Source organism: Saccopteryx leptura, chromosome 6, assembly GCF_036850995.1.
Source record: "Saccopteryx leptura isolate mSacLep1 chromosome 6, mSacLep1_pri_phased_curated, whole genome shotgun sequence".
NCBI classification, from domain to species: Eukaryota; Metazoa; Chordata; class Mammalia; order Chiroptera; family Emballonuridae; genus Saccopteryx; species Saccopteryx leptura.
In genome coordinates, this window is record NC_089508.1 from 90,035,920 (window position 1) to 90,051,391 (window position 15,472).

The 15,472-nt window shown below is 42.1% G+C and overlaps 1 protein-coding gene across 8 annotated transcripts in view; it reads left to right on the forward strand.

The window, feature by feature from the left end:
- Positions 1-2,167: 2,167 nt before the first annotated feature.
- The window catches only part of RPGRIP1 (RPGR interacting protein 1), an 80,285-nt gene continuing 66,980 nt past the window's right edge, over positions 2,168-15,472 (forward strand). For 6 of the 8 annotated variants that reach the window (XM_066388214.1, XM_066388216.1, XM_066388221.1 and 3 more), the window contains exons 1-3: positions 2,168-2,225; positions 15,039-15,159; positions 15,240-15,372. In XM_066388214.1, the coding sequence (XP_066244311.1) occupies positions 15,111-15,159; positions 15,240-15,372 (182 nt within the window). In that variant the 5' untranslated portion in view covers positions 2,168-2,225; positions 15,039-15,110. Of the gene's footprint in view, positions 2,226-5,372; positions 5,425-15,038; positions 15,160-15,239; positions 15,373-15,472 lie in introns of those variants that run through there. The other 2 variants (XM_066388215.1, XM_066388217.1) reach the window with 2 other exon arrangements.

Consider the following 15,472-nt stretch of genomic DNA (forward strand, 5'->3'; position numbering starts at 1 on the left):
GCTCAAGCTAGTGAGCCTGTGCTCAAGCTGGTGACCTTGGGGTTTCGAACCTGGGTCCTCTGTGTCCCAGGCTGATGCTCTACCCACTACACTACCGCCTGTTCAGGCAGAATAGCAGCTTTTTAAATGTGCACAATGAGTGTATAAAAGAGAATTTTGGAACTGGCCTGTTGGCTCAGTAGATAGAGCGTTGGCCTAGTGTGTAGATGTCCTGGGTTCAATTTTAGTCAAGGCACACAAAAGAAGTGACCAACTTCTTCTCTTCCTCTCCTCCTCCCCCATCTTTCCTTCTTCCCCTTCTGCAGCCAGTGGCTCGCTTGGTTCAAGCACTGGGCCCAGGCACTGAGGATGGCTCTGTTGGTCAGAGGCACATCAGCCTCAGGCACTAAAAATAGCTTGCTTGATTCAAGCATCAGCTTCAGAAGGATGTAGCTGTGTTCTGGTCGGGGCACATGTGGGAATCTGTCTATCTCTCCTCCTCACACTTAAAATAAAAAAATTTTGGCCCTATCCAGTTGGCTCAGCGGTAGAGCGTCGGCCTGGCGTGTGGGGGACCCGGGTTCGATTCCCGGCCAGGGCACATAGGAGAAGCGCCCATTTGCTTCTCCACCTCCCCTCTCCTTCCTCTCTGTCTCTCTCTTCCCCTCCCGCAGCCAAGGCTCCATTGGAGCAGAGATGGCCTGGGCGCTAGGGATGGCTCCTTGGCCTCTGCCCCAGGTGCTAGAGTGGCTCTGGTCGCGGCAGAGCGACGCCCCGGAGGGGCAGAGCATTGCCCCCTGGTGGGCAGAGTGACACCCCTGGTGGGCATGCCGGGTGGATCCCGGTCGAGCACATGCGGGAGTCTGTCTGACTGTCTCTCCCCGTTTCCAGCTTCAGAAAAATACAAATAAATAAATAAATAAATAAAATAAAATAAAAAAATTTTGCTTGACCAGGCGGTGGTGCAGTGGATAGAGCATCAGACTGGGACACGGAGGACACAGGTTCGAGACCCTGAAGTCGCCAGTTTGAGCGCAGGCTCATCTGGTTTGAGCAAGGCTCACCAGCTTAAACCTAAGGTTGCTGGCTTGAGCAAGGGGTCATTCGGTCTGCTGTAGCCCCCCCGGTCAAGAAACATATGAGAAAGCAATCACTGAGAAACTAAGGTGCCACAGCAAAAAATTGATGCTTCTCATCTCTCTCCCTTCCAGTCTGTCTGTTCCTCTCTCTGTCTCTCTGTCTCTGTCATACACACACAATTTTTTTTTTTTTACAGAGACAGAGAGAGTCAGAGAGAGGGATAGATAGGGACAGACAGACAGGAACAGAGAAAGATGAGAAGCATCAATCATTAGTTTTTCGTTGCGACACCTTAGTTGTTCATTGATTGCTTTCTCATATGTGCCATGACCACGGGCCTTCAGCAGACCGAGTAACCCCTTGCTTAAGCCAGTGACCTTGGGTCCAAGCTAGTGAGCTTTGCTCAAACCAGATGAGCCCGCGCTCAAGCTGGCGACCTCAGGGTCTCGAACCTGGGTTCTCCGTATCCCAGTCCAATGCTGTATCCACTGCACCACCATCTGGTCAGGCAAAAGAATTTTTTAAAGTGAAAATTTCATTTAACAATTATGATCATATTTCACTTAATATATAATATGAATGCAGTGACCAATCAGGCAGAATTTTTAAGAACATCTAATTTTTAAATATTAAGTCCTGTTATTGCATAACTACATTCCAATGTTTGGTTTGAAAATTATGGTCACAGTAAAATGGGAGATGCACATTCTGAGGGTCCTGGCACATGTGGACTGAGTAGGCCCATTGATCCCACTAATGGAGCAAGGTTTGTTCTCTTCAAAAAGATCTCAGGGTTCCAGAATATCTCCTCCTGTTGTTACCCTTCATAGAAAGATTTAAAGATCATTCTCCCAACACCAACAACTATGGTACCACACATGAAATAATCATGCTTTCAGCTATAGTTTTAGTTGAGAAGTTGATATATTAACGAATCTTTTCTTTCTTTTCTCAAATCTTTTTTTTCTCCAACTACGACATGCACAGAGAAAAAGCACAGCCCTCATACTCTGATCTACAAAGAGTTAACATCTTAAGAGCTAAACAGAACTGCATTAACTCCTCTCTTAAGAAGCCCGGCAGACAAGAGGATTCTAGAGTATTAGAGGACACCACAAAAGCCAGAGGAAAGAATTAGAGGGAGCTCTCTGGAGGAAGCAAAAACTGTAAGTTTATATCTAATACATATTTATGGGCTCCCATTTCTTTCCATGGGGTGTTTTTGAGAACAGTGAGATCAGTTTATTCATTTTGTATTGTGCCACCAGTCTGCCAGACATCAGGTACAACATCACTAGATTGTGTGTGTGTGTGTGTGTGTGTGTGTGTGTGTGTGTGTGTGTATGTGTGATATAGGCAGAGAGGGAAAGAGACAGGGAGAGGGACAGATAGGGACAATAGGCAGGAAGGGAGAGAGAGATGAGAAGCCATCAGTTCTTCACTGTGGTACCATAGTTGTTCATTGATTGCTTTCTCATATGTGCCTTGCCCCGGGGGTGACAGCAGAGCAAGTGACCCCTTGCTCAAGCCAGCGACCTTTGGGTTTAAGCCAGAGACTATGGGGTCATGTCCATGATCCCACACTCAAGCCAGCGACCCTGCGCTCAAGTTAGCAACCTAGGGTTTCTGAACCTGGGTCCTCTGCGTCCCAGTTTGATGCTTTATCCACTGCGCCATCACCTGGTCAGGCTCTAGGTCGTCTTTAATCCTGTCATTCTCTTTACTCCATCCCACATCCAACTAATTGTCCAGTTTTTTGATTCTCCTTCCTTCGGGGGTCTTTGTGATCCACCCCAGTCTGTTATCCTTTCTAGTTCAAAGCCTTTTGCCTGAACTGTGGCAATATCCTCTTAATATTCCTCCTCTCTGCCAGTCTTAGTAGCTCATTAATAGCCAGTGAATCTTCCTAAAGCTCTTCTGCAGTTCTAACTTTAATGCTCTTGTGCCCAAAAGGTATAAATTGTTGGCCATTTTGACAAAATAAATAAAACATCTCATTTTATTTTTTTTTATTGATTTTTTTTTAATTTAAATTTTATTTTTTTAATGGGGCAACATCAATAAATCAGGTTACATATATTCAAAAAATTTCCCATTGATCTGAGAGGAAGAGGAGGGGTGATGAAGGGAAGAGAGAGAGAGGAAAGCATCAATTTATTGTTTCTCTTAGTTTTTCCATTTTAGTTGTATATTCATTGATTGCTTCTCATACATGCCCTGACTGGGGGGAGGCATTGAAACCACAACCTGCGGTGTGTCAGGTCATCACTTTATCCACGGAGCCACCCGGCCAGAGTCAAACACCTCTGTTTTAAATGCAAGGTCATCCAAATATGCACTTAAATTTTCACAGTTCACCTGACCAGCTGGTGGCACAGTGGATAGAGCGTCGACCTTGGATGCTGAGAACCCAGGTTCAAAGCTCCAAGGTCAGCCTGACCTGTGGTGGTGCAGTGAATAAAGCGTCAACCTGGAAACACTGAGGTTGCCGGTTCAAAACCCTGGCTTGCCTGGTCAAGGCACATATGGGAGTTGATGTTTCCTGCTCCTCCCACTTCTCTCTCTCTCTCTCTCTCTCTCTCTCTCTCTCTCTCCCCCCCTCCTCTCTAAAATAAATAAATAAATAAAAAAAAATATTTAAAAAAAAAAGCTCCAAGGTCACTGGCTTGAGCGTGGGATCATAGACATGACCCCATGGTCATTGACTTGAGCCCAAAGGCCACTGTCTTGAACCCCAAGGTTGCTGGCTTGTGCAGGGGTCACTGACTTGACTGAAGTCCAGTCCCCCAGCCATCAAGGGACATATGAGAAAATAATCAACAAACAACTAAGGTGTCACAACTATGAGCTACTGCTTCTCATTTCTCTCCCTTCCTATCTATCCCTCTCTCTCACACACACACACTAAATTAAAAAAAAAATTCTCACAACTCTTTCTCAGACATGTCATACCTACCTGCTATTTTGCAAGACCACCCTGCTCTTTGTCCATCCCTGACTTTACCCAAACTGTCCTCTTTGTATCAAACATTTTGTGTCTCCAGCTGCCAAAATCCTTCCTGGAGTGTAATGATCCTCCCTCCATAATGCTTTATTTGATCCTTCAAGTGAATGTGAATCTCAGTCTTGCTTTCTACTCTCTGTTTTTTCTTCCCTGATTGACTTTATGTATTTTACCTTACAGTTAAACAAATATTTTTTTTTATTTTCTACTTATTCACTTCCTGAGAGTAAGGGCTCTGTATGTCTTCTTGTTGCAACTGAAGAAAATGGACACACAGTAATATTAGTCAAATTAAGTTCAATCCAAATTCCAGGAGCTCCTGTCATCCTTTATGAACATTCACATAATAGACGCTGCAATTAAGAGAGCCTACACTTTCCACAGCTTTCCTTCAGCTCTGCTCCAAGTTTCTTTCTCAGTGCTTCATCTCATTTGCCTCTATCCTCTTATTTAAGATCAGCTTCTCCTGAGTTCCCTGACTCACTGGAAAACTATTTTCCGTAAGGCTCTTTTAATAATTTGTCTCTTTCTTCCCTAAGACCTTCTACTCAAAGGAGCCCAACTGCAGCCTCCCTTTCAGAGACTTGAGTTTATATTGGAACTGTTAAAGTTAATTCTTTATACAGAAAGACTGGAATTCCTAATCCATATTAAACTGAAATGTTAAAATCCTACTTCTAAAAAACCTCCCCAAAACACTACTTTTTATATTTTGTCACACAAACCTATTAATCCTTGAACTTTTATTTTTCTTTTAAAATTTATTTATTTATTTTTAAGCTCTTATTTATTGATGTCAGAGAAGGGGGAGAGAGAGAGAAAGGGTGGCGTGGGGAGCAGGAAGCATCAGTTCTTAGTAGTTGCTTCTTTTATGTGCTTTGACCAGGTAAGCCCAGGGTTTTGAACCAGCAATCTCGGCATTCTAGGTCCACGCTTCACCCACTGCGCCACCACAGTGTCCTTTTTAAAGGATAGGAACATTTTCATTTTATTTTTGTTGTTTAAAGATTTTATGTATTGATTTTAGGGAGAGGAGAAGAGAAAACGAAAGAGAGAGAAAAGCAAGGGGAGGAGTGGGACCTCCACATGCCACGCAAAGGACAGGAATGCTTTTGCAGCATTCTTTCTTTTACCCCATTTAAATGTGATTGGCATTTCTTTCTTTCTTTTTTTTTTAAATATTTTTTAAATTATTTATTTATTTATTCATTTTAGAGAGGAGAGGGAGAGACAGAGAGAGAGAAGAGGGGAGGAGCTGGAAGCATCAACTCCCATATGTGCCTTGACCAGGCAAGCCCAGGGTTTTGAACCGGCGACTTCAGCATTTCCAGGTCGACGCTTCATCCACTGTGCCACCACAGGTCAGGCCTCTTTCCTTTTTTTCTCTTTTTTTTTATGATAGAGACAGAGAGAGAGAGAGAGTCAGAGAGAGGGACAGATAAGAAGAGACAGACAGTGCCCTGGCCGGTTTGCTCAGTGGTAGAGTGTCGGCCTGGCGTGCAGGAGTCCCAGGTTTGATTCCTGGCCAGGGCACACAGGAGAAGCACCCATCTGCTTCTCCACCCCTCCCCGTCTCCTTCCTCTTTGTCTCTCTCTTCTCCTCCCGCAGCCGGGGCTCCATTGGAGCAGGTTTGCCCTGGCGCTGAGGATGGCTCTGTGGCCTCTGCCTCAGGTGCTAGAGTGGCTCTGGTTGCAACAGAGCGACACTCCAGATGGGCAGAGCATCGCCCCCTGGTGGGCGTGCTGGATGGATCCCTCTCGGGTGCATGCGGGAGTCTGTCTGACTGCCTCCCCGTTTCCAACTTCAGAAAAATACAAAAAATAAATAAAATTAAATTAAATTAAAAAAAAGAAGAGACAGACAGGAAGGGAGAGAGATGAGAAGCATCAATTCTTTGTTGCGGAACCTTAGTTGTTCATTGACTGCTTTCTCATATGTGCCTTGACTGGGGCGGGTGGGGGTACTACAGCAGAGTGAATGACCCCCTTGCTCAATCCAACAACTTTGGACTTCAAGCCAGTGATCTTTGGTCTCAAGCCAGAGACCATCGGGTCATGTCTATGATCCCATGCTCAAGTCAGTGACCCCACGCTCAAATCACTGAGCCCATGCTGAAGCCAGCAAGCAACCTTGGGGTTTCAAACCTGAGTTCTCCGTATCCCAGTTCGACGCTCTATTCACTGTGCCACCACCTGGTCAGGCATGACTGACATTTCTTTAAGCAGATTTGTCACCTGATTTTTGAATTTTTTTCCTTCCCCTCTCTCCCAATCAAATCTGTGGTACCAGTATAACTCTCATCTCACTGTTTTTTTTGGAGGTAGAAGGGTTAATATGAAACTTTGTAACACCATTAAAGCCAAATGTCTGTCACAATCTAATGTTATAATAATACATTTGCTGAAAAAATATTGTATATCTGCAGGTACCAGGTACTGTGTTGAGTACTATATATGCAAAGATATCTCAAAAGAGCTTATAGACTAGTGAAGGGACTATATGATGTATCAATGCTATAGAGAATTGACTCATATTAACCCACACACAAAAGTATACAGTATACAGTAATATAAATCATTAATTTATACTGATAAATACAATACACAATTACCAATTGGCCAGAGACTAGTTCAGAAGAAACAATAAAAACAGCTAACATTTAGTAAACATGGAGGCTGTATTAAGTGCCAAGCATTATGCTCAGCTTTTTATAGGCATTGTCTCAGGTGATCTTCATCATTATTACATGAAATGAGTATTTTCCTTATTTTATAGATAAGAAAACTAAACAGATAGTTAAGTGACTTGTTCATGGTCACATAACAAAGGAAGAATATGAATCCACATCTTTCTTATTCCTAGGCTCTTGATCTCAGCCACTGTTTACAATTCATCCTCTTCAAATTTAATTACAGGCAAATATAAAATCAGAATAAGGCTATGTTATTTTAAAGAAAAGATTTTAAATTTTTATTTATTTATTTACTTATTTATTTATTTCAGAGAGAAAAGAAGGGAAAGAGAGAATCATCAGTCTGTTGCTTCACTTACCCATGCATTCAATGGTAAATTCCAGTATGTGCCCTTGACTGAGATCTAACCCATAACCTTGGAGTATTGGGACGATGTTCTAACAGACTGAGCTACCTGGCCAGGTCAAGGCTATATAATTGTAATTATTGGTGTCATCGAGCTGGCTTTATGCCTTTATCACTATTAAAGGATTGCTCTTCACCCTCACTCACCTACCCTTGTCCCAGTGTACTGCAAACCTGAATATTACTGCAAGGGAATTCTTTTAGTCTTTCATTCCATTGAGTTAAACTGATTGATAAATACTCCTTCCTTACATTTATTTTTTTTCTGAGAGATTAAAATGGCCACTTCATTGGATTTTGGATGTTTCCTCATAATGCCTTCACTGAGGCTCTCCTGGGTTTTCTTTTCTTTTTCTTTTTTAAGATTTTATTTATTGATTTTACAGAGGGGGGGTGAAGTGAGAAGTATTAACTCCTAGATGCTTCACTTTAGTTCATTGCTTGCTTGTTGACCAGGCAAGCCTAGGGTTTCAAACTGGAGACCTCAGCGTTTCAAGTCAATGCTCTATCCATTGAGCCACCACCGGCCAGACTGGGTTTTATTTTATGACATTTTAAAAATTTATTTTAGAGATGAGAGAGAGTGAGAGAGAGAGAGAAAAAAAGAGAGAGAGAGAGAAAGGAGGAGGAGCAGGAAGCATCAACTCCCATATGTGCCTTGACCAGACAAGTACAGCGTTTTGAACCAGCAACCTCAGCACTCCAGGTCGATGCTTTATCCCACTGCGCCTCCACAGGTCAGGCCTATTTTATGACATTTTAAAACACTGATTTTAGAGAGTTTTAAATCATTTAAATAAATTTTAAAACTTATTTATGGATTTATTGGTTGATTCTTGTATGTACCTAACTGGAGATCAAACCAGCAATCTTGGCATATCAGAATGATGCTCAAACCAACTGAGCTAACCAGCCAGGGCTCTCTTCTGACATTCTTATAACTTCCATTTTATTACAGGGCTTCTAAAGTGTTAGTGGTACTTTTCAGTTGCTCCACAGTGGTAGACAGCATTGGTGGTATATTTTGGGGTGGTTATGACCAAAACAATCTTTTCTGGGTCTAGATATTAAAGAACTACAGCAGCACTTCTTTCGCTCCAGCTTCATTTTTGCAAATGGCTTTTGCTCCAGAAGGCCAGGCCTGTGATGTGTTTACCTCTTCTTTCTCTTTCATATTACTTCTCTACAGAAGGAAGCTGAGAAGACAGGGTAACTTAGCAAAATTGCAAAAGCTACCTTATATGTGAGATTTCCTCTATTTTTTAAAAAAGATTTTATTTATTGATTTGAGAGTGAAGCAAGAGGGAAAACGGGAGAAGGGAACAGGAAGCATCAACTTATAGTATTTGCTTCCCGTACGTGCCTTCATTGGGCAAGCCCAAGGATTCAAACCGGCAACCTCAACGTTACAGGTTGACACCTTATCCATTGAGCCAAAACAAGTCAGGCAGCATAATGTTTTCAAAGTTCATCTATGTTTTAGCATTGATAAATAGTTCATTTCTTTTTATTGCTGAATAATATTTCATTGTATACCACATTTTGTTTATATACTGTATTGATCATTTGAACATTTGAGTAGTCTTCAATTTTTGAATAATGCTGCTATAAACATCTGTGTACAGGTTTTATATGGACATATGTTTTCATTTCTTTTAGGTGTATAACTGGAAGTGGAATTGCTGGTCATATGGTAGCTCTATGTTTAACATTTTGAGGAACTGGCCTGACCAGGCAGTGGTGCAGTGGATAGAGCATCAGACTGGGACCTGGAGGACCCAGGTTCGAGACCCCGAGCTAGCAAGCTTGAGCATGGGCTCATTTGGTTTGAGCAAGGCTCACCAGCTTGAGCCCAAGGTCGCTGGCTCGAACAAGGGGTCACTTGGTCTGCTGTAGCCCCCCGGTCAAGGCACATATGAAAAATCAATCAATGAACAAGTAAGGAGCTGCAACAAAGAATTGATGTTTCTCATCTCTCTCTCCTGTTTGTTTGCCCCTCTCTCTGACTCTCTGTCTTTGCCACAAAAAACCCCACAACATTTTGAGGAACTGTAAAATTATTGCAGTTGCACCCTTTAACATTCTTACCTACAGTGTATTAAAGTTCTAATTTCTTCATATCCTCACCAATACTTGTTTGTTTGTTTTTTTTAATTTTTATTTATTTATTTATTTTTTACAGAGACAGAGAGTGAATCAGAGAGAGGGATAGACAGGAATAGAGAGAGATGAGAAGCATCAATCATTAGTTTTTCATTGCGCATTGCAACACCTTAGTTGTTCATTGATTGCTTTCTCATATGTGCTTTGACTGCGGGCCTTCAGCAGACTGAGTAAACCCTTGCTGGAGCCAGCGACCTTGGGTTCAAGCTGGTGAGCTTTTCCTCAAACCAGATGAGCCCGCACTCAAGCTGGCGACCTCGGGGTTTTGAACCTGGGTCCTCTGCATCCCAGTCCGACGCTCTATCCACTGCGCCACCGCCTGGTCAGGCACCAATACTTGTTTTTGAAGTGGTATTTTGTGTTTTTTAAAACATTTATTCTTTCTTTTTGTTGTTTTGATTTGGAGGGGAGAGAGATGAGAAACATCAATTCTTTGTTGTAGCTCCTTACTTGTTCATTGATTGATTTTTCATATGTGCCTTGACGGGGGGGGGGGGGGGGGGGGGGGGGCTACAGCAGACCAAGTGACTCCCTAATGAATAATCACATTGAACATCTTTCATGTGTTTAAGGAGTATTTGTATATCTTCTTTGGAAAAATGTCTTCTTACAAATGCAGTTGTAATTTGTCTTGGGAAAAGTCCAAGTGTTTTTGAAATTTAGACTTGGATTCTAGGGTTGATATTTAGAATTATTACAGTATAGACCTGTTTTCAAACCAGTTAATTTTTTCCTGGGGTTTTAACTATTAACTCATTAGTTTGCTGCTGTTGAAAAAACATGGCATTTGACATGCAGATTTACTTTTCACTGGTTTTCTGTTGCACGATGTACATACTTAAGGATCTATAGACAGGAAAGTTATAATTGAACCCTTATAAATGTTTTAAGGTAGGAATATATTCACTGTTATTTCAGAAGTAATTGTAAGAATAACCTCAATTAGGAAGTGTAACTTGAAATGTCAGTACAAGCTACTGATTTAACCCCAGTAACTGAAATACATTACCTTCCTCACCTCACCTCCCATTTTGCCCCTCAGAATATAATCTCTTTTCCCCCAAGAAAACTGAAAAGTCTACTGTAGAATGCTCCTGATGTCTTTAATTCTTCAAGTGCATACCACTTTACATGTAGCAGCAAAATTCAGTTTTTGGTTGTTGCTTAAGAAATTTAAACCTTTCATTAATAATTTAAAGATACTTTTGTGTGTGTGACAGAGACAGAGAGAGAGACAGAGAGAGGGACAGATAGGAACAGACAGACAGAAAAGGAGAGAGAAAAGAGAAGCATTAATTCTTCACTGCTGCACTTTAGTTGTTTGTTGATTGCTTTCTCATATGTGCCTTGACCAGGGGTCTACAGGAGACCAAGTGACCCCTTGCTCAAGCCAGCAACCTTGGGTCCAAGCTGGTGAGCTGTGCTCAAACCAGATGAGCCCGCACTCAAGCTGGCGACCTTGGGGTTTCGAACCTGGGTCCTCTGCATCCCAGTCTGACGCTCTATCCACTGTGCCACTGCCTGGTCAGGTTCATTAATAATTTTTAAAGATGTCTCCTTAGGTTGTTTACCTATTTATTTTTATATTTTATTTCTCCATTGATTGAGAGAGATAAAAGAAAGGGCAAGGGGAGAGAGAGAGAAATACCAACTTGTTGTTACAATTAGCTGTGTGCTGATTGCTTCTAATATGTGCCCTGACCGGGGATGGAACCCACAATCTCAATATGCTGGGATGACATGTTATCCACTGAGTTACCTGGACAGGACCATTTACCTATTATTTATTTATTTATTCATTTAAAAAAAATTAATTTTTTATTTTATTTTATTTATTCATTTCAGAGAAGAGAGAGAGAGAGAAGGTAGGGAGGAGCAGGAAGCATCAACTTCCATATGTGCCTTGACCAGGCAAGCCCAGGGTTTCAAACCAGCGACCTCAGCGTTCCAGGTCAAGGCTTTATCCACTGCGCCACCACAGGTCAGGCAAAAAAAATTAATTTTTTTAAATTTATTCATTTTAGAGAGGAGAGGGAGAGACAGAAAGAGAGAGAGGAGAGACAGAGAGAAAGAAGGGGGGGAAGAGCTGGAAGCATCAACTCCCATATGTGCCTTGACCAGGCAAGCCCAGGGTTTCGAACCAGCGACCTCAGCATTTCCAGGTCAATGCTTTATCCACTGCGCCACCACAGGTCAGGCTATTTATTCATTTTAGAGAGGAGAGAGAGAGAGAGAGAGAGAGAGAGAGAAGGGGACAGGAGCAGGAAGCATCCACTCTCATACATGCCTTGGTCAGGCAAGCCCAGGGTTTCAAACCCGAGATTTCAGCATTCCAGGTTGATACTCTATCCACTGCCCCGCTGCCTGGTCATGCTGGGATGTCCTTTTATATATTTAAATATTCTTTATTTTCTTTCAATAATGTTTTATAGTTTTTAGTCTACAAGTTTTCTACTCTGTTAGATTTATTTCTGTGCATTTTATTCTTTTGATACTATTGTAAATTGAATTATCTTCATTTTATTTTCAGACCATTCATTGATAATATATAGAAATACCATTGATTCTTTTTTTTTTTTTTTTTTGTATTTTTCTGAAGCTGGAAACGGGGGAGAGACAGTCAGACAGACTCCCGCATGCGCCGGACCGGGATCCACCCGGTACGCCCACCAGGGGGTGACGCTCTGCCCACCAGGGGGCGATGCTGTCCTCCTCTGGGGCGTCACTCTGTTGCGACCAGAGCCACTCTAGCACCTGGGGCAGAGGCCAAGGAGCCATCCCCAGTGCCCAGGCCATCTTTGCTCCAATGGAGCCTAGCTGCGGGAGGGGAAGAGAGAGACAGAGAGGAAGGAGAGGGGGAGGGGTGGAGAAGCAGATGGGCGCTTCTCCTGTGTGCCCTGGCCGGGAATCAAACCCGGGACTTCTGCACGCCAGGCCGACGCTCTACCACTGAGCTAACCGGCCAGGGCTATACCATTGATTCTTAAACCTCACTGAACTCATTTACTAGTTCTAGTAGTTTTTTAGTGCATTCCTTAGGATTTTTTTATATATAAGATCATGTAATCTGTGAATATAGTTTTACTTCTTCCTTTCTAACTGGATTCTTTTATTTATTTATTTTTTTATGTTTAGTTTCCAAGGATAAAACCTCCTGCAAAACATTGATTAGAAGTAGCAAGAGGGTGGCCCTGGCCAGTTGGCTCAGTAGTAAAGCATCAGCCTAGCGTGGAGAAGTCCAGGGTTTGATTCCTGGTCAGGGCACACAGTAGAAGTGACATCTGTTTCTCTACCTCTCCTCTTTCTCTCTTTCTCTCTCTCCCTCTCTTTTTTTTATTTTTTATTTTTATTTTTTTGAAGTTGGAAACGGAGAGGCAGTCAGACAGACTCCCACATGCGCCTGACCGGGATCCACCCGGCACGCCCACCAGGGGTGATGCTCTGCCCATCTGGGGCGTCGCTCTGTTGCAACCAGGGCCATTCTAGCACCTGAAGCAGAGGCCACAGAGCCATCCTCAGCGCCTGGGCCAACTTTGCTCCAATGGAGCCTTGGCTGTGGGAGGGGAAGAGAGAGTCAGAGAGGAAGGAGAGGGGGAGGGGTGGAGAAGCAGATGGGCACTTCTCTTATGTGCCCTGGCCGGGAATCGAACCCAGGACTCCTGCACGCCAGGCCGACGCTCTACCACTGAGCCTCTCTCTCCCCCTCTTGCAGCCATAGCTCAAATGGTTCAAGCATGATGGCCCCGGGCACTAAGGATTTCTCCACGGCCTTGTCTCAGGCACTAAAATAGCTCAGTTGCTGAGCAACAGAGTAGAGGCCTCAGATGGGCAGAGCACCACCTAGGAAGGGGCTTGCTGGGTGGATCCCAGTTGGTTGGGGCACATGTGGTAGTTTGTTTCTCTGCTTCCCTGCCTCTCACTTAATTTAAAAAGAAGAAGGAGAGGACAAGGACAAGGAGAAGGAGAAGGAGAAAAAGAAGGAGAAGGAGAAGGAGAAGAGGAAGAAAAAGAAGTGGCAAGAGTAGAATTCCTTGTCTTTTTCTTTATCTTGGGGAAGAACTTTCAGTATTTTACTATTAAGCATAATTTTAGCTGAATTTTTTGTAGATAACCCTTATCAGGCCTTTTTTTTTTTTAAGCGAGAGAGACAGACAGACAGACAGACAAGCAGACAAACAGACAGGGGAGAAGAGAGATGAGAAACAACTCATATTTGCAGCACCTTGATTGTTCATTGATTGCATTCTCTTTTTATATATGCCTTGATCAGGAAAGGGGCTCTATAACCAAACCAGTGACCCCTTGCTCAGCGACCTTGGGCTTCAAACCAGTGACCTTTGGGCTCAAGCTGGTGATTTGGGGGTTTTGAACCTGGGTCCTCAGCATCCCAGGCTGATGCTATAACCACTGCAACCCTTATCAGGTTGAGTAAATTTCCTCCTGTTAGTAGTTGGTTGAGTGATTTTACCATGAGAGAATGTTAGATTTGTCAAATGTTTTTTCTGTGCCTATTGATATAATTATATGATTTTTGTTCTTTATTCTATAAATATAATATATTACATTGATTATTGTTTTTTTTTGCTTCATAAGATGCACTCCCCCCCCCAAAGTGGAGGGGAAAATGCCCGTGCATCTTATGGAGTGAAAAATATGGTATTTTATTAAATATTTTAACACACCATTTGGTTCAGAAATTTTTTTTCTTATTTTTCTCCTTAAAACCCTAGGTGTGCCTGACCTGTGGTGGTGCAGTGGATAAAGCATCAACCTGGAAACGCTGAGGTTGCCGGTTCAAAACCCTGGGCTTGCCTGGTCAAGGCACATATGGGGAGTTGATGCTTCCTGCTCCTCCCCCCTTCTCTCTCTCTCTCTCTCTCTCTCTCTCTCTCTGTCTCTTTCTCTCTAATGAATAAATAAAATAAAATAAAAAACCCTAGGTGTGTCTTATGATCAGGTGCATCTGATGGAGCGAAAAATATGGTAATTTTTATATATAAAACTGAGCTTGCATTTCTGGTATCAGTTTCATTTGGTTATGGTGTATAATTCTTTTGCTAGATTCAGTTTGCTATTATTTTGTTGAGGACTTTGTGTCTAAGGTAATCAGGGATATTGATCTGTAGTTTTTTTCTTTTGATATCTTTGGTTTTGAACTCATGCAATAAGTTGGGAAGTGTTCCCTCTTATTTTTTAGGAGAGTGTGAAAAATTGATGTTGAATCTTCTTTTAAAATTTTAAAAAATTCATTGAGTTTAGAGAGAGGAAAGAAGAGAGAAAGAGAAACTTCGGTTTGTTGTTCCCCTTATTTATGCATTCATTAGTTGATTCTTGTATGTACCTTGACTGGGGATTGAACCTGCAACCTTGATATATCAGGACAATGCTCTAACCAACTGAACTACCTGGCCAGGGCTAAATGTTCTTTAAACCTTTGGTACATTTCATCAGTGAAATAATTATGGCTTGGGATCTTGGGAGGGAAGTTTGTTTTTAATTTAATTACAAATATAATCTCTCCTTATAACTCTGTTCAGAATTTTTCTTTACTTTTGAGTCAGTTTTAAAAGTTTGTGTCTTCCTAGGAATTTATCTACTTCACCTAGGTTACCTAATTTGTTGATACACAGTTATTGGTAATATTACTTTAATTCTTTTTTTTCTTTTTTTATATGGTTTATGTAAAAAAAATTTTTTTATTTATTCATTTTAGAGAGGAGAGAGAAACAGAGTAAAGAGGTGGAGGAGCAGGAAGCATCAACTCCTATATGCACCTTGACCTGGCATGCTCAAGGTTTCGAACCAGCGACGCTTTACCCACTACGCCACCACAGGTCAGGCCATGATTATTTATTTTTGTTTTTTTAAATTACATGTAAAAAGAATCTCTATTTACCCTTTCCTGGGACTTTAGATAAGAATACAAAAATTCAACCAACTTTGAGCAAGATGAGCCAGGAAGAATTAAAGGACAGTTTGTTTCATCTTCGTGAAGAGCACATGTTGCTGAAGGAACTTTCTTGGAAGCAGCAGGATGAGATCAAAAGGTACGGATAGTTCTCCTTAGTATTTTTTCTTTTAAACTGATTTTAAAGAGAAAGAGGGTGGAAGAGAGAGACAGAAACATTGACCTACCCCTGTATGTGC